Source organism: Ovis aries, chromosome 1 (assembly GCF_016772045.2).
Source record: "Ovis aries strain OAR_USU_Benz2616 breed Rambouillet chromosome 1, ARS-UI_Ramb_v3.0, whole genome shotgun sequence".
NCBI classification, from domain to species: domain Eukaryota; kingdom Metazoa; phylum Chordata; class Mammalia; order Artiodactyla; family Bovidae; genus Ovis; species Ovis aries.
The window spans coordinates 8,606,223-8,630,618 of NC_056054.1; the positions used below are offsets into that span (position 1 = coordinate 8,606,223).

The following is a 24,396-nucleotide window of genomic DNA, read 5'->3' on the forward strand; positions in this document are numbered from 1 at the left end:
CTGTGCTGCAGTCTATGCGGTCATAGATACAACTTAGCAACTGAACAACAATCTCCTTTACAAGACTATGCACTCTCTGGCAGTAGGGATCTTGTATTACTTATCTTTGTACATCAAGTGCCCAGCATGGTGTTTGGCACATTATGTGCTCAGGTGCTCAGTCATGTCTGACTCTTTCTGTGACCCCATGGACTGTAGCCTGCCAGGCTTCTCTGTCCATGGAATTTTCTAGGCAAGAATACTGGAGTGGATTGCCATTTCCTTCTCCAGGGGGATCTTCCCAACCCAGGAATTGAATCAGTGTCTCCTGCATTGCCAGGTGGGTTCTTTCTCACCAGTGCCACCTGGGAAGCCCTTGGCATCTTACAGATACTTTAACAAATGTTTGTTGAATGAATACATGGGAAGATAGAAGATCAAGTGAATGACAGAAACTTATTGCTTTCCAGGCAAATGACTATGAAGGGTCTGAATCAAGGGAGCATGAGTCAAAATGAAGAGGAGACTTGCCGCAAAGCTTCTTAGGAAAGATCTGATTAAGCAAGACCTTAGAAGAGATAGGGTCAGGGCCACAAATGGGAGACTGACCTTCATCTGTTGCTACAAAGGACCCATGAAGCATCTCCTGGGCCCCATGGCTTGGCACGAGCCCACTAAGGCAGGGCAGGGGAGGGGTCCTTCTGCAGTGAGCCTGCTCAGGAGACTGGACCCTTTCTTTCAGCATCACTACCCTTGTGATGATGTTGGGATGGGTTATGCCAACCCAACTGAGAGATGCAGGGCTGACAAGCCTGGAACAGGGAGTAAGGTGTGGGTGGGAGGATGAGCTCAGAGGAAGCCTGTCCAGCTTCACAAGTAGCTCAGAGGGTGGGCAGGACATTATCCATGTTCTGGGCTGGAGCTTCCTTCCATATTCCTGATGGAGCAGCCCCTCCTGCATCCCAGAGCCACATGTTTGGAGGCAGCGGCACCAGGAGCATTTCCTCATGGACACAACTGCCTCTTTCCTCAGGGGTCACTTTATCTGGGGACTGGAAGGGGGCAGGGGCTGAGCCTGGGGGCCAGCATGAAGCAGATTTACCAACAAGACCACAAGACTCTGGTCTTCCTGATCTTCTCTCGGATCTCCATCCTAGAGCCCCAGCTGCTTCGTTTGGGCTGTAGCATCCACCATGGACCAAGAAACCATCTGCGTGTTGCCGCTGTAGCAGTCATTTCTGACAGGCCACGATCAAGTCCACACAATAGGACATATGCAAAAATATACACACACAATTCCAAACACACAGCCTCCCTCCCCTACGTGGTGCCTGAGGGAGTCTCAGTGCGGCAGGCTGCTGGAGGTTCAAAGTATAAATATTTTTCCAAGCACCACTTGAGCAGATCCTCTAAGTTCCATCCGACTGGCAGATTAGATATTCAGAAGGACTTTATGGGGGAGACTTTCTGCAAAGCAAATAATTGCTTTGCAGTGTGAATCATCACCTCCTTCACATTTCGTTTGCTCTGGCTTGCCTATGGCCTCAGACAGTTGTCTGTTTATGCCTGTGTCTTCCTTTCTGGCCTGGGACCTGCTTTTCCTTGTATTCCCAGGGCCTGGCAGAGAGCCTGGCACACGAATGAAAGAAGGAGATAGAAACAGGGATGTAGGGAGAAAGGGACAAGGTGTGCCTGCACTTGAGCACAAAGAGAGAGGAAGACTCCAGAGGCCACTGTCCTGTTCTGTCCATAGTCAGGTTTAAAATCCTTGCCTTTAGACCCTCTGTTGTGTAACAGTGTCAAGATCCTGTTAACATACAGTTGTCTGGGTGGTGGTGGGGAGAGTATCACCCTTACCACTTCCCCCCCATGCTGGTTCACACCTCCAGCTTCACACTGGCTCAGGCTGGAATGTGCAGCTCTTCTCCCTTCCCCTCTGGTGGGTGATGCTTACCCATCCTTTCAAGTCTCAATTAAAATATCACCTCCTAAGCACAACTTTCTTGTATTCCCTCCACCCTCTGGCACCTACTCTTGTTACAATGCTTATCTTGTATAGTGATCTGTTTTGGGTCTCTTCTCCTTGCCGGGGTGTGGGCTCTCCAAAGGCAGAAAGAATGCTTTATTCTTTCTTTTTTTCATTTCTCTGCTTCTGCACACACCCAGACATACATCTGCACCAATTCTGCCCCTTGGCGCTCGGTAGGTGCTTACACGTCCTCCCAGTGGAGGATTTGCTTTTATAAGATCAGCCAGAGCTGCACAGCCATGCTGAGGTTGTAGGCCATGGGACAGGGGAAGGGATGAGGGAGAGGCCTGAGGATGCAGGACCAAGCGGCATGGTAGGACTCCTGCTCAGCAGGGAGGGTCATACACGCAGTGAGGCGGGTGGGCCAGACAGACAAAAGGACGAGCGTGAACTGTTCTCCACTTCTGCCTTGGACCAGGTCTCTCTTGTCCTGTGACATGTGGATGGAGCCTCCCAACAGCCTGTGCTGACATTCTGGAAGCACCACAGGGTTAAGAAGGCGCTAGTTCATCATCACATTCTTAAGCGTGACATGCATCTAGCTCATGATCTGAAACTTGAGGACAAGACAGATATTAATTCATCCTCCTACTTTCTCTTCCAGCATGTCCCCAGAAAAGGGAGCATGAACCCCATAATGGGGAAACTGAGGCCCAGAGTGAACTGGAGATTTATTTAGTCATGGTGTGGCAGGAACCCTTGGAACCAGGCAAAAAGTTCTTCTTCCTTTTAACTGACTCTCCCACCTCTCTGTTGTTACCAGGATTACGACTCTGAGAGCATGACTTGGCCCTGGTGCCACTCACTAAATGTGTGATGGAGGTGAAACACCACCTGGCGACTGTCGTGCAGGTGTGATGAGGTTGAGAGTGAGGGCGTGGATGGCAGAGATGCAGGGCCAGTGATGGCTCCCATGAATAGGAGGGTTCAGACAGCTCCAAGGCCCTGGAGCATGGGGACCAATGAGGGACCCTTAGTGAGCCCAGAGCTTGGAACTCTGCATTAGGGGACAACCAAAGTGGTAAACAAACAAACAAACAAACAACCGCCAGCCAAAGCAGGAGACATAAAAGATGTGAGTTTGATCTCTGGGTTGGAAGACCCCCTGGAGGAGGGTATGGCAACCCACTCCAGTGTTCTTGCCTGGAGAATCTCCATGGACAGAGGAGCCTGGGGGGGGCTACAGTCCATGGGGTCGCAAAGAGTTGCGCACGAAGGAAGTGGCTGAGTATGCACGAGGGGTCACCTGCAGAGCAAGAGGCCTCCTACCGACACAAGTGGGCAGCGGCTGGTCCCAGGCCCTGCGCTCCCCGCTCAGACACAGCAGCTCCTCACTGCCCCGCAGGCTGTACCCGGGGTCACAGCTGAAGGACACGGAGCTCCCAGCGAAATGGCCTCCATCATGAACCTTGTAGCCAAACTGGGGGGTTCCTGGGTCCTCACATTTGATGAGTTCAAAACCTGGGGAAAAGAGAAAAGAGTGAGCATGATAGGCCTGGCACAAACCACATCCTGCAGCCCATCCCCCCCATCCCAGAGTGTGCAGGTCCTTAAGAAAGCCACCGGCACGTGTCTTACAGAGCACTGCTTCGGGGCCACATGACTGTGCTCAGGTCAGGGTCTCTGTTTACAGAGTGTCCCCCCTTGCCTGCCACTATATATAAACAACTTATTTCTTCCAGGACAGCTTTTAATAGTTTTCAGGTGTAGGGTCTGGATTTTCTGGGTTTTTCTGGTTTGTTTGTTTGAGCCATAGCATTTTGCTAGCAGGAGCTGCTTTTCCCACTTTGCTCCCTGAGACATTCTGATAGGAAATATGGAAAAGTCACTTTGCGTATATGTTTCACAGCTCAGCTTCATCCTGCTGAAGTATATATTCTATTGAATGAGCCTGGAGAAGGACACCTCTGTGAGCTTACACAGAGCTTCTCAGGCACAGTGGTCACCTGGATCAGCTCTTGTGTTTTATTCACAGGATTCCTTTAGGGATGAGTGACTATGCATTCCACAGCTGAGAATATTGACTGCGGAAGGTCACACAAATTGCCTCAAAGTCACCCAATCTCAGGTGACAGAGATGGAATTGGAAGGCAACTCTGTTTAATCCTCTTCCATCGATGTGCCTGCAGTGACAGGCACAGACCCCATGTCCAGGCAAGAGGCATTTTGGGTAGACTCATTGTGGGTTTTTTTTTAGCACTTTTATAGAGATATAACTTACACACCAAACACTTGCCCATCTACAGTGTACAGTGCAGTGTCTTCTCGTCTATTCAGAGTTACGCGACTCTCAGCACAATCTACTTTTAGACACTTGCATCACCCCAAACGGAAAATGAATTTTTCCCAACTTCTTCATCCCCAGGCAACTAACAATTTTTCTCCTATCTCTGTGGATTGGCCTATTCTGGACACTTCACATAAATGGATCATGCAGTACATATGTCTACACGTCCTGTGACGGGCTTCTTTCACTTAAAATCCTGTTTTCAAGGTTCAGTCATTTGTAGTATGGACCAAAACTGGATCCTTTTCTATGGCCAAATAATACCCCATGGTATGGATGGATATATCCCCTCATCAGCTGATGGATACTCACTGGATTTTAAAGTAGCCTATAAAAAGCACATTTCTTTGTAGCAACTGGGCAAGTAGAAGCTCACATCAATGAATAAAATAGCTGTGAAGCCAAAGAATGGAGATACCACCCCAAGTATCCTGTAGCTGTGGACAAACCTCGGGTGATTTTTCTTTTTGCAATCTCAGGAATAAGGGAGGGAGTTACAGTCAGGAAAAAAGGGAATCAACACTTGACTCTTCAGGGAGTGGTAAAAAAAGAACATAATTATACATTAGTGTTTGCATTTTTTACATCTGACTGTAGCCGAACATTATTTTATAAATGTCATGATTAGGAGAGGCTATCTTTGGTTGATTTAATTAAAAGACTCCATGCTTATTATTTTTAGTGAGTTAAAGGTGATGAGTGAGCAAAAGGTGTGCTGTAACTCTGAGCTCAGCTAATCACGGGTGTAACCATGGAGCTGTATGCCAAGTGGCAACCTATCCACATCACGGGCACAGGGTCTTAGGGGAAACAATCAGCTAATTGTGCACCAGTTAGAAAAAATCAAACCCACTAATTGACGGGTGACATCCCGGAGCCCAGCCTCCCAGTGTGCGGAACCAGGGAGAGCCCGATTTCATGGTCCACTCAGAAGTGAGAAAGACTTACTGGAAAAGTGCAGCTCAAAGCCCTTGCTGGTGTTCTCAGCATCAGTGATGAAATCAAGCCACAAACTGCTGGACGTGCTATTCAATGTCACCCCCAGCATCTCGGTGCGGCTGAACACCCCGAGCAGACGGGCAGAGTTGTTATTGCCATCGTAGACCTGGGCACAGGAGAGACCCCAACCCCATGTTATCAGCATGACCTTATCTGAAACAAGAGCTCCCGAACCCACAGCCCACATTCCCAGAGTTCAGCACAGATAACAACTGTTAGAGGGGCACTGAGCTCCTGGATGCAAGGAAGACAGCAGAGTGGAGTTGGCCACCATGTGGTTATCAATCTGTCTCACCTTCACTTGGTACCAGTTTTGTGCTCAGCCTATCTTGGTGTGAATCCGATCTCTAGGAATTGGTTGCTGTTCTAACCTTTCCAGGGGAGTTCTGGTCTAGTTCCCCCAACCCCCATATGGCACCAGCTTACTCTTCAGCAGCTGGGGGAGGCCAGGTTGGGGCAGCCTGACTGCCCAAGCCAACTGTTTCTGCAGACACATAGGCTGCAAGCAGAGACATTACTTTGCCAACAAAGGTCCATCTAGTCAAGGCTATGGTTTTTCCTGTGGTCATGTATGGATGTGAGAGTTGGGCTGTGAAGAAAGCTGAGTGCTGAAGAATTGATGCTTTTGAACTTTGGTGTTGGAGAAGACTCTTGAGAGTCCCTTGGACTGGAAGGAGATCCAACCAGTCCATCCTAAAGGAGATCAGTCCTGGGTGTTCATTGGAAGGACTGATGCTAAAGCTGAAACTCTAATACTTTGGCCACCTCATGTGAAGAGCTGACTCATTGGAAAAGACTCTGATGCTGGGAGAGATTGAGGGCAGGAGGAGAAGGGGATGACAGAGGATGAGATGGCTGGATGGCATCACCAACTTGATGGACATGAGTCTGAGTGAACTCCGGGAGTTGATGATGGAGAGGGAGGCCTGGCATGCTGTGATTCATGGGGTTGCAAAGAGTTGGACATGACTGAGCGACTGAAATGAACTGAACTGAACTGAGGCTGTAAGCATTTGGCATTTCTGCACTGCAAGATATGCTATCTTGATCTGAGACACCCAGGAGATGAGATAGCTGTCCTCCTCCCTAATCCCACCCTGGTAGCTCAGTGGTAAAGAATCTGCCTGCCAAAGCAGGAGATGCAAGAGATGGGAGTTCGATCCCTGGGTTGGGAAGATCTCCTGGAGTAGGAAATGACAACCCACTCCAGTATTATTCTTACCTGAAAAATCCCGTGGACCGAAGAGCCTGGTGGGCTACAGTCCATGGGGCATCAAAGTCAGACACAGCTGAGCACACACGCACACTACCCCCACCCCACTGTGGCAGCGGCCACGGTCTCACACTCTGCAGAACCAGGGCCCTGGGATCCGGCAGGATGGAGTTAAAATGTCCAGGGTGTCAGATGTCACATATCTTCCCATTCCCCAAACTCGGCCTCTGCCCCTTTCCCTCCTAAAATGAGGGCTCCAGCCAGGGCCTGCTGAGCTAGCCAGGGGTGGAATCATGCAGGCATCTGGTTTCCCTGACTCCCATCTGTCCCCTGAACTTCTGAGCACCAGCAAAGACAGCAGTCATCAGAATAATGAACTGGCTCCCCAGGTTCTGAGGTTGCCGCTCCTTTCCAGACAATTGTGCAAATAACAACAGAAGTTGTGATTGAGTGAAGGACCCCCTGGTGCTTTGGTAAATATCAAAGATGGGATCTATGGGTGGGTGATGAATATTTGTGCATGGCACAGGATGTGGTGCCAGCTGCCAGCAAATTGGAACAATATTTCCATCCTACTATTTATGAAGCAAAGCTTTCTAAAAGAAGTCATCCTTCAAGCTAACAGTGCTGTATATTACAGAGATTTGTTCAGGCCCCTGGGAGCCTCAAAAGTCTGTTTCCAGATCCTGTATGCAATTGCTTTATGTCATGGATAGACTGGGAGAATTCTGGAGTGCCAACAGATATAGAGATGACACCAATTCAAAGAGTTTTGCTCACTGTTACATCCAGATTGCTATAAAAATATTTTTACCCATTAACACATATATTTTCTAATTGACTGATCAAGGAATTAGTCATCAACATTTGCCAGCATCACAATCAGAGAGACAGCTAGTCACCATATGTTTCTTAATGGAAGACACCAAAAACTATGGGGTCATTTTGTCAAAAGAAAAATTAAACCTGACTAAGATCAAGCTACTGTATCGAATTTCCAAGTTACAGGAAATATGGAGGACAGAGGAACATATGAAATGAATAAATTACAAATAAACAAACAAGTCACAAATAAATAACAAGTAAATTATTCCCAGGTGGCTCAGTGGTAAAGAATCTGCCTGCCAATGCAGGAGATGTGGGTTTGAGCTTCCTGGGTCAGGAAGATCCCCTGGAGGAGGAAATGGCAGCCCACTCCAGTATTCTTGCCTGGGAAATCCCATGGACAGAGGAGCCTGGCAGGCTACAGTCCACGGGGTCACAAAAAAGTTGGACATAACTTAGTGGCTGAACAACAACAAAAAAAGAAGAGATGGAGGTAGAAATCTAAACACACAAAAAATACTTGAGGCAACTAATCTAGTGGGTAGATTTTATTTGGATCCTGATTCAAATAAAGTGCAAATTTAAAAACTATTATGATAATATTTTAAAAATTTAAAATATAATTATGGATTATATTTAAAAATATAATTGTTGGCATATCATTGTCCAGAATATGTGGAAAATTCCCTGGTACATAAGAAGCACCTAATAAATGTATGAAAGAAGTGAAAGTGTTAGTCACTCAGTTCAGTTCAGTTCAGTCATTCAGTCATGTCCAACTCTTTGCGATCCTGTGAACTGCAGCACGCCAGGCCTCCCTGTCCACCACCAACTCCTGGAGTCCACCCGAACCCACGTCCATCGAGCCGGTGATGCCATCCAACCATCTCATCCTCTGGTGTCTCCTTCTCCTCCTGCCCTCAATCTTTCCCAGCATCAGGGTCTTTTCAAATGAGTCAGCTCTTCACATCAGGTGGCCAAAGGACCGGAGTTTCAGCTTCAACATCAGACCTTCCGATGTCACTCAGTTGTGTCCAACTCTTTGTGACCCCATGGACTGTAGCCAGCCAGGCTCCTCTGTTCATGGGATTCCCCAGGGAATAATACTAGAGTGGGCTGCCATTTCAAATAAATAATACAATAGCTTCTTTTAGTAATTTTGCCTTTAAATCCACCTGGAATTTTGGCATATGGTAAAAGATAAGATGGGCTCCCTAAGGGCCACCAGTGGTAAAGAACCTGTCTGCCAGTGCAGGAGACCTAAGAGACATGGTGTGATCCCTGGATCAGGAAGATCCCCTGGAGAATGGCTTGGCAACCCATTCCATTATTCTTGCCTAGAGAATCCCATGGACAGAGGAGCCTGGTGGGCTACAGTCCACAGGGTCACAAAGAGTTGGACACAACTAAAGCGACTTAGCATGCACAAAAGATAAGATACATTTTCTTCCTTGTTGATTAGCCATTTTTAACTAATTAACTCTATAAATATTTCCCCCATGATCAAATTTAAAGCCACCTTTATCACATATATAGTTCAACAAATTTTTGGGGTCAACTTTCTATGCTACCACAGTTATTTCTTTGTCTATTCCTGCATGTGAGCTGGACTTCTGAGGTGGTGCTAGTGGTAAAGAACCTACCTGCTAATTCAGGAGACATAAGAGATACAGGTTCAATTCCTGGGTCAGGAAAATCCTCTGCATGAGGGTCTGGCAAGCCACTCTAGTATTCTTGCCTGGAGAATCCCATGGACAGAGGAGCCTGGCAGGCTACAGCCCAGTCAGACATGACTCAAGCGATTTAACACGCATGTACATGAGCTATACTGTTTTAATTATGATAGCTTTGTGATATATTTAAATATTTAGTAGGGCAAGCCCCCTCTCATTTGTCTTCTTTTAACTTAAGAAATTCTTCTCTCATATTTATTCTTTTAGATAAACTCAAGAATTTTCTCAAATTAAGAAAAACAACAACTCTCCGTACTCCCCTCAAAAGACCCAAAATAATTTCTATAATTCTCACTGATTAACATTAAATATACGGATTGATAACAGAGAAAACATATATCTGCATGATATTAAGTCTTCCTATCCATATATATGACATCTGATTCCACTTAATAAAGTTGTCTTTTATATCTCTCAGTAAAGTCTGTACTTATTCCTGGGCACTGTAATATTTTTTATTGATTTTGGCATTTGGGTCTTTGTATGCATTTATTTCCTAACAGAATATTGCTTGTCCATAAGAAAATGGCTTTGATGGTCCAGTTCATCATTATATATAGGTGATGGATTTATCCCTGACAAATCTGAGAGAATCCGTACACAGCCAGTACATCTAACCTTCTTTTTTCTGTATTAGATGCTTCCACTTTTTTCAGCTTTACTGAGGTGTAATTGACAAATAAACTTGATTTTTAATATGCATGAAACCACTACATCTAATAAGACAGGTCAGCAAGATGGCTGCCTTCAAAATATGTCAGGTGGATCGTGTTTAGCACAGTTACAATGTAACATTCCTACGAACATTGCCGCATGCATATCTGCTCACACACCTTTTCAAGTTTCTCTATGGCGTACACGTAGAACTAGAATGGAGAAGCAGGTCACCCAGGGAAGGTACATCTTCAACTTTGTTAGATACTGTCAGTCTGCTCTCCGAAGAGTACACCAATTAAATCTCTCTACCAGCAACGTAGGGCAGCTTTCATTACTTTATATCTCGGCCAACACTTGCTCTTTCCAGGAACTCTAAAATTTTCCAATATGATGAGTGCGAAATGGTTTCTTGTTTTAATTTTTATGTCCCTGATTATCACCAAAGTGGAACATCTCTTTGCATGCTTATCAATTCTTCACTCCTCTTCTGTGAATTGCCCGTTCATAGACTTTAGCCAGCCCTGAATATGAAACCTCCCTGCATTTATTTTAGTTTTATGTCCTTCAGAATAAAGTTTTATAATTTTCTCAGTTAATGTTATACGAGTTTGTTAGGCTTATTCCTAGGTGTCTGAACAGTTTTTGTTTCTATTATGAGAACTCTTCCTCCTCTGTTATTACGTGTTTGAATTGGTTGTAGAAACATCAGTGGCTTTGCTAAATTGTCTTATTGGTTCTGATAATTTATTGGTCGGTTGTTTCGTATTTCCCAAATAAGAGACAATTAGGATATTCCGTTCTAATTGTTACGGTTCATGTGTTCTTTTCTTTGTCTAATTGTAGTGGCTTGGATCTGAATACTATTGATGGTAGCAGAACAGCTGCTCTTGTTCCTGACTTTACCGGTAATCCTTAGGAAGTTTTGTCATTAAGTATAATGTTTGCCACAGGTGTTGCTAGAAATTTTTTTTTTATCTGATTGAGAAAGTTCTGTCCATAGCTTTATGAGATATGTTTGCAAATCATGAACAAGTACTGACTTTCATCACATGTTTTGGGATATGTTGGCAGGATCTTATATTTTTCTCTGCTAATCTGTTTATGGGCTTCCCAGGTGGCTCTGGGAGAGGAAGATGGGATGATTTGGGGCTGGCAACTCACTCCAGTGTTCTTGCCTGGAGAATCCCATGGACAGAGGAGCCTGGTGGGGTATAGCCCATAGGGTTGCAAAGAGTTGGACACGACTGAAGCAACTTAGCATGCAAATCTGTTACTAGAATAAAATTGCTGATATTTGACAGCCCTTGACCTACAAAAAAAGGTAATTTCACATGGGTTACCCAGTAAATAAAATTAGGAACTCTTCTAATATTGACACATTCTTATATTCCTGGAATCCATCCCATTTGGCTATTTTTGTTTTAATGTGCAGCTAGATCCAACATGATACTCTGTTAGGACTCCTGGTCTATGATCATAAGTGAAACTGGCCTCATACTTTATACTGTCCTTATTCAGTTTGATATAAGTATTTTCACTTGTCCCATTTAAATGGGTGGAGATATGAGTGCTAATTTTCCTCTTTTTGAGACAGTTTGATTATTGTAGGGGTTAATTGTTCCATGAAGTGTTCTGAGTTTATCTGTAAGACAGTCTAGGCCTGTGCACTTTGAGAGAGAATATGGGAGAATTCCCATGTTTTAAATGGCTATTGGTTTATTCCAATTTGTATTTTTTCCTGATATCAGTACTTTTTATCTATAAAAATTTTCCATCCCATTTAAGCTTTCTTAGTTTTTGGCTTATGCTTTTCCTAAGCATATTCAAAAACAGAGACATTACTTTGCCAACAAAGGTCCATCTAGTCAAGGCTATGGTTTTTCCAGTGTTCATGTATGGTTGTGAGAGTTGGACTGTCAAGAAAGCTGAGCGCCAAAGAATTGATGCTTTTGAACTGTGGTGTTGGAGAAGACTCTTGAGAGTCCCTTGGACTGCAAGGAGATCCAACCAGTCCATTCTAAAGGAGATCAGCCATGGGTGTTCTTTGGAAGGAATGATGCTAAAGCTGAAACTCCAGTACTTTGGCCACCTCATGAGAAGAGTTGACTCATTGGAAAAGACCCTGATGCTGGGAGGGATGGGGGCAGGAGGAGAAGGGGACGACCAAGGATGAGATGGCTAGATGGCATCACTGACTCGATGGATGTGAGTCTGAGTGAACTCCGGGAGTTGGTGATGGACAGGGAGGCCTGGCGTGCTGCGATTCATGGGGTCGCAAAGAGTCGGACACGACTGAGCGACTGAACTGAACTGAACTGAACTGAACCATTTTCTAATTGTTTTCATAATCTGTATCTTATCTATGACTATGTTTCTTTTTCATTATTAAAATTACACATTTGTGGCTTCTTTATTCCTTGATCAGTCCGGCATACTCTGTCTAGAATTCTGTCTATTCTATTCTGTTTTTTTTTTTTTTTTTTAGTTTTCTTTTTTCAGTCATTTTTCCTTTTATCTTTAAACATATCTTTCTTCTACTTTCTTTGGATTCATTCTATTATTCAAGTACCTAAATCCTTATTTATTTTTAATCTAGATGATATGCCAGAGAGTAACAGATGTATATTAAATCTTCTACAATGACGGTGACTTTATTAAAATTTTTTACATTTCTAGCAATTTTGATTTAATTTATTCATGCTATGTTATTTGGCACATAAAGTTTTACTGTGGATTGATTGTACATTTTATTAATATAAAAGAACTCTCTTTTTCATTTCATTATGAGATGAGAGTTCTCAAATTTATCTTATAATAAAGTGATTTCATTTTTCTGTGGTTTGCCATCTTCTGTTCATTGCCTCCATTCCATTTTTAATTGGGTGATCATGTTTTTCATCTCTGTTTAATCTTTCTTCATCTCAGATTGCCCTGTTTTCATTATTGCTTATTTTTGTGTCATAAATATAATATCCTCTCATATCCTGCTAAGAATACAAATTAGGAGCTTTTAAAGTATTTTTTTTTTCCTTTGTTGCTTACAGAGGGGGCGATTAAGTCTGACTCCTCAGACAGGTCCCGTCTTCTGATCTACTGAATGTTTGTACATATCCGGTTCATTTTCCTGTTGGCAAATCACCACAGGGGGAGAAGAAAGGGCAGTGGGAAGACTCAGTCATCTCTAAGGGGGAGAAGAAGAGCTGAGCCAGAAGAGGCCGTAACAGAGCAGAAGCCTCTCCTGGTGCTAAAGCGCGCGTGTGTGAAGGAGGACGCGCGCGCGTGTGTGTGACTGCGGCAGCCTCTTCTCTAATAAGCCTGCCCACTCTTGTCAGGTGCCAGCCAAGGCAGTGCTCTGCTCTATCCTGCTTGCCAAGGACAGCCAAATAAACTTCAGCATGTTGCGTTGTGAGGGAGCTTGGCTCTGGAGGTCTCTCTGGCCAAGCGCAGTTCCCAGAAGCACTAGTGGGATTGAGACCTGGCTCCTGCCAACAGTCCCCTGGTGTGTCCTTGGCTCCAGGCCCTGCTGCTCTGTGTGGCCTTCGATGCCTTTGTCCTTGAGGTTTCTAGCACTGTATCCACAGGAAAAACTTCACTTACGTGAAATACAATTTGATCCGGCCCTTTCTCAATCTGGACCCCCTTTGGTGAGTATTCCATTTGGCAAACATGTCTTTAAGTTGTATGTGAAAGGCACCCTTACCTAATTTCCCCTGTTTCATGTCCCTTTAGTCATTTTCATGGAAACCTGCATGTAGTTATATACATGAGCTTCCTGTGCCATCTTGAACTGGGAGTTGTCTTTCCACACTATGACACTGAGAGGCCCTTCCTGTCTTGCAGATATCAGAGGTCAAGATTTTGGTGGGAACCTATATAGGATTAATCAGGAAGTTCTGGGAGACAAGCTGGAGTATGTGCAGGGTGAGGCCTAAGAAACATTCAGTTATTAAAGGTAAGGAAAAGACCAGGAGAGGGGAGGGTCACAAGAGCCAGAAAACAGTCATTCCGTAGGTTAGAAATACGAGCGTGTATGACAGGTTTAGAGGGTTGATCAGACGCCTGTGTTTGGGAGATGATGGGTCTCCTTGGGCAGGAAGGAGTCCAGGTACATGCTGGGGCTTCTTGGGAGGGTCAGGTGTGTCCTCGGGACTGGAAATATACTGATGTTCTGGCAGATTACACAGGGCAAGGGCAGGATGCTTCTGGGGGTGACTTGAGGTGCTGCTTCCTTTGCGTCAAGGGAGATCAGAGTGACAAGGGTAAACGGCCCTGCCGATGCAGCTGACGGCGGCTGCAGGTGGAGACTGTCACTGTGTGTTTCCTTTTGTTCCCACACCGCTCGTGTCCCAGGCTCTCCTTTGGGAGGGCAAGGGTTCTGAGGCAGAGTTAGAATGGGAAACCACATGACCTCCTGGGGCCCTGCCCTCTCCCTTTGCCAGACCCCCTTCTCTGTGGAAGCTCTGGTGGATACAAGATCATGTGACTAGTCCAGAGCCACAGTCCAGTCTCCTGAGGAGGACCCTACAGAGGCCTAGAAATGGGGGAAGAGGCTCTTCAGCAACAAGGTCAAACTCAGTATTAGAAGGCTGGTGGCAGGGTCCCTGGATAGGCGGCTGCAGAGACCAAATCTGAAGTCTTGGGAAGATCTCTCCAAGAAGCACAGAAAATCAGCCCTTCTCTCCATAGCCCCGAAGAACCATCTGAGGTCCTGACGCCTGCCTGAGCCCTCCCTGACCTCTGGCCTGGGGATAATGCCCCAGGTCCCTTCCTTTTGACCTGAGTGCATTCAAATGTCTCCCTGTGGTCTATTAAGCTGCACCACTTGACCCTCAGGCAGAATCCAGACAGTGCAGTGGGGTATGCATGCCTGCTGACCATGTCTTAAGTGCGCCTCTGAGTCCAGACCCCCCTGGAGAGGATGCTCGGGCCCTGATCAGGCTCCACATGACCTCCAGCCACCAAGGAAGGGACCCCTCTGCTGATCCCCGCAGGCCACATGCACAAAACTGCTGCTCACATTCCCTTCAAAACCTGAAAATTACGTTATGCCTCAAAAAGGCCTTTTCCTGCATGGTGAACAACAGCTTTTCTTTAAGGTGTTCTCCGTATTGTCCAGCTTTCATCAATTCCATCTGGAGTGCTAGAGCGAGGAAGTCACCCTGGCCTTGCTGTGCCTGGGTGTGTTCTCCGAGGCTCTGCTGTAGGTGATGAAGAAATGAACGGAGGGCACTGAGGTCAGGGGGTGCCTGAAGACACCGCCCTTGGAAAGCACAGGGCCTGGGTATCGCTCACTTATGGGGAGAGGCACTCTGCTTTTCTGTGTCTGGGGAGCTCAGAGGTTGAAGAGCAGAGCTGAAGGGACCAATGATAGGGCCCCATTCCCTCCTGGGCCACTACCATATTCTGTTCTATTTCAGGCGTATCTGGTCCCAGCTGGTCATCTCACAGTATGGCCTCTTGGATTTAAGAATAATTAGATAAGGTTGAAAAAAACCTTCCGAACACACAGACACACACATGCCCCAGATGGGAGGGTCAAGAGTATCATCTCTATATACAAAGCACAGTATACTCATTATATCTAGAGAGAGTCCTAAGGGGTGGGGATTGCTTAACGGTTTCTCTCTGGATTTTCTAGAGCTGTGACCTTTGGCTGTTGCTAAAGTCTAGACTTCTCTAGTTACAGGGAATAAAACTATTCTAGAACACGCACAAAAACAAAAGTTCTTAGCCTAGGATGAAAATGAACCTACTCCATGTGAGATTTTCCTTATAGTCCCTTTTAATAAGGCGGCTCTTTGACAAATTCTCCAGAGTCAAGGCTTTGGTTACATACATACACACATCATGTATTACTGGAAGTACACAGTTAACCACACACACACAAAGAAACGCAAGTCATATGTATGTTCAGCGTCTTAACAAGGCCCCCTCTATAAGCCTTTCTTTAGTCCAAGTCCTTTCACCTCTTTCTCTTATGGAGATCCTGAACTCACCTTCTTTAACCCCACTGCCACCTGTAGACCGCCACCATGGTGCACTGAAGCTGCTGAAACAGCCAAACCATTTACTGAAACATAAATTCAAAACATACACAGATGCGCCCACACAAAACACAAATATGCATAGACGCAGATCCCTCAGACCAAATACACACACAGACACAGATGCACACACATCAAGAACTGTACATATAAACATATGTATTCATGATTTCTTCTTATCCACACTGACGGTCAGAGTTCATAATGGAAAACCTGATCCACTGACCTGCTACCCCTACTCCATCACATACATATTTGAGAGCAGTTGGCTCCTAAGCAAACTCTAAATCCACGTTCTTTAGAATACATGCATTCTACCCTTCTCTCTTAGGTTCTTACTTCTCCCGGATGAGTGAGGACAATATCTTGGGACTCAAAGGGGAAGAAGAGAAGCTAAGTCCTTCACACAGAGATAAATGGGCATGATGACCACACTTTTGCAGCCCGTAATGTGTGTACACTGTGACATCTCTCAGTGTTACCTTGAGGACATCTCCTTCAGAGAGTTCAAATGCCTTGGCTTTGAGCTGAATTCCCTTCCCTGGCTGGGTCTGGATGGAGTAGATGCATTCGTGGTTGTTACTGTAGTTCACAGGAAAGTTGGGGGACAGCAGAGTGCCCTGAGTGCCCGTGACCGAATTCCCACACTCAGCTGGAAACGAAATCACAATAATAACAGATTAATGCCGGCCAGCTACATCCGGGACGCAATGCACAGCGCTGGGGAGCCTCAAAAGACGACAAGTCGCTTGCCTCTCTACCTGCCGACGCGCCTGCCCACCTGCCCATTTGTCTGCCTGTCTATAGGACTGCTAATCAACGTGTTTTTTTTTTAAACTCCAGACTACCTGTAGTTCTGCTTGGTCCCTTTACTTCTCTCCTTCAGTTTGTCTGTCTTTCTTCTTCAGGAACAGAAACGAACCCACCAGTCACCCTTTACTTTTAAAGTGTCATGAAGCAGCTACTCTCCCATCTGCCCATATAGTATCATAGCAACAGAAATGACCAAGGAGGGCATCAGGGGAAGCTGGGGGCCACCAAGTGAGGAGGGATGCAGCCTTTCCATATCAGAGGAGAGCAACCAAGAGGGGATGCATTTGAATAATAATCACTAGCATCTCCCAAGCTTTACAAAAAACGTTTCAGCCATTAATCACAAACTGATTATCATTCCTGTTTTAAATATAAAGACTCTGGTACTTAGCAGTTTAGATTGTCTCTCAATTCAAGAAGAGGAGGGGGCTGACAACTCAACCCTCTTGATCCCAGAATTTAGGGCCTCTGAGGCTCTGGAGAAAGGTTTGGCACAGACCCATGGAAACCCTGTTTCGTGCAACAGCTAATGAATTCACACCTTCCTCTCAAAATCTGTCTCTTCCTCCAGAATTAGTCATTCTTTCCCCATTGTTCCCATACCTTTATTTTTAGTTCTTGACTTGTTTGTTAACATTTCTCTCTCCTCCACTTCACTGTGGATGCTTCCGGACTTGGTCATATTTCTGCACCCTCAGCACCCACCCGTTCACTTGGCGCCTGGGCAGGACAGGCAGCAGTGAGGAAAGGGGAGGTATCTCGGGGCAGGCGTGTGCTGAAAGACTCTGCAGTCGGCTCCCTAGGGGCTTCAATAATTAGGAAGCCACTTCCTAGGCTTCCCCGTGGCAGAGCATCTACCAGACTGCACCCTGATAGCTTGTTACTTGCCTGTACCCCCTACCCAAACAGTGAGTTACTTGAAGGTCAGGGTCATGCTTAATGAATCCATGAATTTACAAGGCTTGGCCCAGATAGTCTGTAAAATAAATATTTGCCAAATAAATGAATGAATAAACATGGAGGACGCTGACCTCAGAGGATGGACAGCTCTAAAAATAATTAGATTCTGGAAGGATATAAATACACATCCAGATGGCAGGCCCATTATTTGTCTGGACATATAGGGAGTCTGGAGCAAGGCTTGAATCTCTGAAGTTGATGGTAGCAAGTCTGCTTCCTCCAAACTACTCCTCAGCGTCCCTGTTCTAGGCACAGTCATTGGCTAGAAGGGCCCTGAGGTCAACCAAGGGGCTGCTGACCACACATTCAACTCTGCTTGTCTAAGCTGGGAGTATCCTAGGCCACAGCAGTGTGGAGGAAGCATGTGATGCAAGAAAACTCAGAGTGGAGCCTCTCGTGGGCTTAATTGTACCTTTGTGTGTTCTCTTGTCCCCAGGTCTGCTCCTTATGATCATGTTCCACCCACTAGTCCCTACTTTTTCATCCAGCCCTACTCCCTGGGTTCTTTTCATTTCAGGACCAGCTTCAGTTTCCTAAGACTTTTACCTTAATCATTACTGTGGACTGTGTGTTTGTGTCTCCCTGACAAATTCCTATGCTGAAGCCCAGATCCCCAGGTATGATGAGGTGAGAGCCCTCAGGGTGGGGTCAGTGCCAGAGGAACAGCAGAGGAACTGAGCAGAGCCCACAATACAGCAAGAAGGCCGCTATCTGGCAGCCAAGCAGAGGGCCTCCACCTCACACTGAACCTGCTGGCACCCTCATCTGGAATTTGCTAGCTTCTGGATCTGGGAGTAAGAAATGTACATCGTTGAGGCCACCCACATGCTGGTATTTTCTTACAGCAGCTCACAATGAAAAAGCCATTATCTCTCTTGGAGGAGAAATCTCGCTTTGCAGGACTTTCATCTCAGCCTGTTTGCAAAGTGTTCAAACCTGCGTAATGAATGTCTTAGGCTGGGGCATAAAACTAAAGTGGGGGTGGTAGGCAGGAACCCTGGGGGCCGCTGATACTTCAGGTGGATATTATTTCTAAAGTGTGGATATATTTTGGGTGCCCTCCGATGAAGGTGGGTATTTGGGCAGGGTGTGTTGAAGGATGTACGTGTTTAGACATGTATAATTCCTCAGTCCCATCACGTGGGCAGCCCTCTGAAGCAGCTCTCCATCATCTCTGGGGTCACACGGTATTCCCTTCTGTCTAGGGAATGGCATGTGGTGCACTGGGATGAGCACAGACTTTAGACACAGACAGACCAGTTATGTCAACTCTCTGAACCACTGTCTCTTCATCTGCCTCCAGCTGGACAATAACAGCATCCACATAAAGCTAGAGAGGACTCGGCTATGAAATTTTATGATGAAAAGGGTGAATATGTGGGCTTCCCAGGTGGTGCTAGTGGTAAAGAACCTGCCTGGCAATGCAGAAGACATAAGAGATGAGGGTTCAATCCCTGGGTTGGGAAGATCCTCTGAAGGAGGGCATGGCAATCCACTCCAGTATTCTTGCCTGGAGAATCTCATGGTCAGAGGACCCCGGTGGGCTATGATTCATAGGGTCACAAAGAGTGGGACACAACTGAAGTGACTTGGCAGCAGCAGCAGGTGAGTGTATCGGAAGTGGTTTGCACCTGGCTGCAAATGTAACCACAGCCATGAAATTAGAAGACGCAAGCGCTCCTTGGAAGGAAAGCTATGACAAACCTAGACCATGCATTGAAAAGCAGAGATGTTACTTTGCCAACAAAGGTCCTCAGAGTCGAAGCTATGGTTTTTCCAACAGTCATGTGCGGATGTGAGAGCTGGACCATAAAGAAGCTTGAACACCAAAGAATTGATGCTTTCGAATTGGGTTGCTGGAGAAGATGTCTGAGAGTCCCTTGGACTGCAAGATCAAACCAGTGAGTCCTAAAGGAAATCAACCCTGAAAGTTCATTGGAAGGACTGAGGCCGAAGCTGAAGTACCCATACTTTGGCCACCTGAGGCGAAGAGTTAAGTCTTTGGAAAAGACCCTGATGCTAGGAAAGATTGAGGGCAGCAGGAGAAGGGGGTGAAAGAGGATGAAATGATTAGGTAGCATCATCAACTCAATGGACATGAGTCTGAGCAAACTCCAGAAGATAGTGAAGGACAGGGAAGCCTGGTGTGCTGCAGTCCATGGGGTAGCAAATAGTTGGACATGACTTAGCAAACAACATAGTACCTAGTAGGCCCTCAACAAGTATTATTCCTTCCTCTTCCCATCTAACCCAATGAATCTGCATAGCTTATCTACTTTCACTTGGAGCCCTAACTGCCCGGGCTCTGGGACTGTCAGGAAGCCCATGAAGCTTCCTGGGAAGCAGGTGTTCATTGCCTGACATTCACAGCGCCCTCGCTGTTCCTGATGCCTCTTGCTCACCACCTAGCTCCTGAGAGTTGGTTTTCATTACACGTGGGCCTTGGTATAGTTTGCCACTTCATTCCTGCCCCTGGCTTGCTGCACAAGAGCTAGAGGCCATTTCTGCCCCAGCATGGCTCTCTCCTCTGTCCCACATGCCAAACTCCTCAATAAGGAGGGAAAGGGGGCCAACAGCTTCAGATGGACCCCTCTGCCAGGGCCTTTTTCCAGGGCACCAGCGAGTGTCCAGGAGGTAGAAGGACATGGCGCTGGCTCCTGGGAGAGCTTCTGAAGCATTAAGGGAGGTGAGCAGATGCATTGAAAAGTGAAACACAAGCATAAATGAAAACAAATAAACATTCCGGAGAAACACAGTCATCTGTGCTGGCAAGCGCTGCAGCTGATTCAGGCATCTTCGACTTCTGCCATCCCATCAGAAGAGGTCTCATTAAGGGCAGGGGCATGTCATGTCCCTCAGTCTGGGGCACCCCCCGAGGTGGAGAGTTAGGGCTGCTCCATCACTCGGGGCTCCCAAGGACAGGGTCATTCTGCAGAATGGGGTCCTCTGGGGTCAGGGCTGTCCCTTCTATCTCCAGTTTAGGGGACCCTGAGGTCAGGGGCTGCTGTGTTGCCTGCCACACCATGAATTAGAGCCCAGAGCTGTTTATCTCCTTCTCAGGGGGGCATGTTCCTGGTAAGTCATCCAATTTACACCTCCAGTGCATACGGCAACCGGGAGCATCTCCCGAGTGGGCATTCCCATGATACCTCCAGCCTGAGGCTCTGTTGTGGGCCTGGCGGTAATTAGAGGTGATTATAATTGCTATGCAGTATTAATACATACAAAACAGAAGACAAATGGAATAATGAAAATATTGTGAGGTGCCATGAACAAACAGTAATTGGAATAATAAGTTACAGAATGAGTTTATGGAACGAGATCGATGAGGTGAGAGCTAAGGGCGTGAGCACGTCTGCGGTCCTGGATAATCCCATTCAGGAAAAACTCCCCTCAGAACCACTGAGCTGAAGACATTTTTCCAGAGAAGAAAAGAGCTGCTAGCAGCCAGGTTGAAACTGAACCTACACAGTGGGAGCTACACGTGTGTCTGCACGTATGCACAGGTTAGGGTGGCCGGATGCTCTACGGCAGGGGTCCCCAGCCTCCAGGATCTAAGGCCTGACGGGCTGAGGTGGAGCTGATGTAATGATAATAAAGTGAACAACGAATGTAATGCGTTTAAATCATCCCGAAACCATCTCCTGCACGTCAGTCAGTGGAGAAACTGTCTTCCACAAAACCGGTCCCTGGTGCCAAAAAGGTCGCAGACTGCTGCTCTGGGGGGGATGAATAAAATTTGAGATCACTTAATTGATCAAAAATGGGATTCTTTATCTATTTGTCTTAATGCTTCCCCTCTGAGATCGTGCAAGGGTGTTGATTGTTGGTCATCGATAAATAAGGATTAAAATGTTATTGGCCAAAGGTTGATAATCATATGGCACCCTCCTGCTTGATGTAAACCATGCCTTCTAATCTGGAGTAAAACCTGTGAGCTGGGTACTGCTATCTCTGCTTTATAAATACAGAGAAGCTGGGGCTGATGGCATTGGGTGGCCTGCCCAAGATCCAGTGGCTGGTAAATGGCAGAGCAGAGAACTGACCTTGGGCCCATGTGATCGGCTGGCCCGAGCCCAGCCCATCTTGCCATCCTGTTTATGCCGGTCTCCTCTAGAGCCCCCAGGGCTCTGTGGCATTGTCCCAGGCAAGGCTGACCTCATGGACCCTCAAGATGCCAACCGCTGCTTCAGTCAGTGCAGTGCTGTCTCGATCTGTTTGGTATTTTGGGTTTTCTTTAATATTGAACATGCGTTCCTAGTGGCTAACAGTGAGCATGGTAAGCACTCCACTGAGCCAGCCTGTGTCCATCTACCCCATGGTGTGAGTATCGAGCAAGCAGCGCATGACCCTTATACATGTGGGGCAGCCAGCAACTGCTCCAGCTCCCTGGAGTATCACCCCATTTCTCTGCACCCTCTGGGCCTGGGGCTCTGAAGAGTCTTCTCCCTGGCAAGGAGGCCGGCAGGGCCTGGGGTCATAGGGCTCCTGGTCTCAGCTCCCTCAGCTACCTCTTCCACCTCATTATCTACTGTTTTTCCCACCACTCACTCCAGACTGGCCTGCAAGCTGTTCCTGAAGCAGTGAGCACCTCGTGGCTCAGGGCCTTGGCACTTGGCCCCCTCGTCTCCCATGAAAGCCTTGGGATCTCCTTGGATGCCTTCAGATCCCTACTATACATTGTTAACCCATCAGAGAAGCCTTTCCCGATCACTTTTTATAAACACTTCCCACACTTTCTGAGCTGACTTACTCTTTCTCTCTAACCCTCAACACTGCCTGCCACTACACATCCACGTGCTGGTAGCCCATCTCCCTCCACCAGAATGTGAGAGCAGGGGTGGAAAGCCTTCCTCGTGACGTTCAGTTTTATATTCCCAGCATCTAGAAGCATGTCTGACCTGCAATGGGTGCTCTAGAAATGAACTTAGCTCTTGCTTCCCTCTGCCCTCTGTCCTCCCCAGTTGAAAGGATGGAGCCTTTCTGGAAAGTCTCAAAAGCTAGCACACTCACTGAACTAGCAAAATCAGCCCTCTCTTCCACCATATGGGGACTCTTCATGGGCAAAGGTCATACCTCCTTCCCACAGGTCCACCCACGCCCCACCCAGATTTCCCTGCAAGAGGCATCCAGAAGCCATGGGGACGTGCGTTAAGGGTGGGAGTTGACGGTACGGAAGTTGATTTCATCCGAGTGCCTCCTGTGGACTCACTTTGCAAAGGTCAGCTGAAGCTACCAAACAGCCCATGAAGCAGGTGTTGGCTGCCATCCCTCCTGTACAGATAACGAGGCTGGAGCGGAAGGACGGTAGGCCACCCACCGAGGTCCCACTGCGGGTCACCGTGTGCTAAGACACTTCTCAAGCCCAGTCCCATTGGCCTCTTGGCCCATGTGTGTTCCACTACCTCACAGCAATTGACTAAAGTTCGGCCAACCCCCTTAGTGAAGCAAAATGAAAGCACGTGACCACCTACCAACACACCTTGGCAGAGGCGAACTCCACAGGCGCCGTCTGCCCCCCAGGCACGTGATACGGGCCGTGCCCTCCAGGCGGTACCCGGGGAAGCAGGAGAAGGTCAAGGTGTCGCCTACGCCAAACTGCAAGCCCTTCCGGATGCTGTAGGCTGGGACCTCGGGCTCCTCGCAGGGTTCCAGGTCATACTCTGGAAGGGAGGCAAGAGAGCCGGGGTCAGAGACAGAGGAGGGGCACGCAGACAAAGACGCCAGGGAGAAGAGGGCGAGAGAGGAGGACAGACAGAGGCACAGGATATGCAGGGATCCACGAAAGGCAAGGAGAGGAGAGAGAACTTGAGAGGGACAGAGGCAGGGGAGAACAGGCAGGTTGTGCTCCGGGCGGTCTGAGCGCTTCCCAGCCCGGAGGAGTGGGAGAGGGCACTGTGTTTCTGGAGGCTGGCTTCCCAGGGGGATTTATGAGGCTGACCTGTCCCTCCTCTAACCTTCATCTCCACATGAAGCCCAGCTTCAGGCTTGCAGACCCTCCTGCCCCTTTCTCCCTGGATACCGAGCCAATTCAATTCAATTCAGCCTGGTTCTAGAGGGGTCAGAATGGAAGACCCAGCCTAGGGCAATTTACATTTGGAAAAAGAACCTAAGAGCTGAATTTGGTTAAAGCTGTGCCTCAGGAGCACAGACACTTGAGGCAGATGGCAAGTGTGACGGAGCGGCGTTGCTGGACCAGGGACCAGCCTCTAGTGACTTTACGTCTCTAGCGATGACACAGAAGTACTTCTCTCCTTGTCCTCATGGGCAATGCCCTTCTGGGACACTGTACCCCAGGGCTCCGTGTGGTTGGAAAAAACAGAAGGGATAAGGCAGATGGGGATGCCTCAGTGGTAACGAACCCTTCTGCCAATGCAGGGGCCACAGGAGATGTGGGTTCTATCCCTGGATGGGGGAGATCCCCTGGAGGAGGAAATGGCAACCCACTCCAGCATTCTTGCTTGGAGAATCCCATGGACAGAGGAGCCTTGCAGACTGCAGTCCTTAGGGTTGCAAAGAGTTGGACAAGACTGAAGTGACTTAGCATGCACACAGGCACAAGGCGGGCCGGCTGGATATGTCCCATCAGCCAGCACATGGCAGAAGGCATCTGCTGGAGGGACGTTGCGGGGCTGAGCTGGGCCATGTCCCATTTCCTAGAGGTCAGATATCTCTTGCACATCCCAGGAAAATCTACCAGCTACCTCTACTCCTGGATGGGAAGGAGGGTGCTCTGGGAGCAAGTGAAACGAGCCGCAAAGAAGCAAAGGGTCCTCTTTCCTCCCTGAATGCAAACTGAAAAGCTTTCGTTTCAGGATTCCTAAACACAGTGAAAATTATCCATCACTACTAAATTA

At 47.2% G+C, this 24,396-nt stretch overlaps 1 protein-coding gene across 2 annotated transcripts in view; it reads right to left on the reverse strand.

The window, feature by feature from the left end:
- The window catches only part of CSMD2 (CUB and Sushi multiple domains 2), a 683,354-nt gene that overhangs the window by 188,248 nt on the left and 470,710 nt on the right, over positions 1-24,396 (reverse strand). For both annotated transcript variants that reach the window (XM_027967572.3, XM_060416549.1), the window contains exons 21-24: positions 23,014-23,202; positions 16,249-16,418; positions 5,244-5,400; positions 3,278-3,469 (exon numbers count right to left, since the gene is read on the reverse strand). In XM_027967572.3, the coding sequence (XP_027823373.2) occupies positions 3,278-3,469; positions 5,244-5,400; positions 16,249-16,418; positions 23,014-23,202 (708 nt within the window). The remainder of the gene's footprint in view (positions 1-3,277; positions 3,470-5,243; positions 5,401-16,248; positions 16,419-23,013; positions 23,203-24,396) is intronic.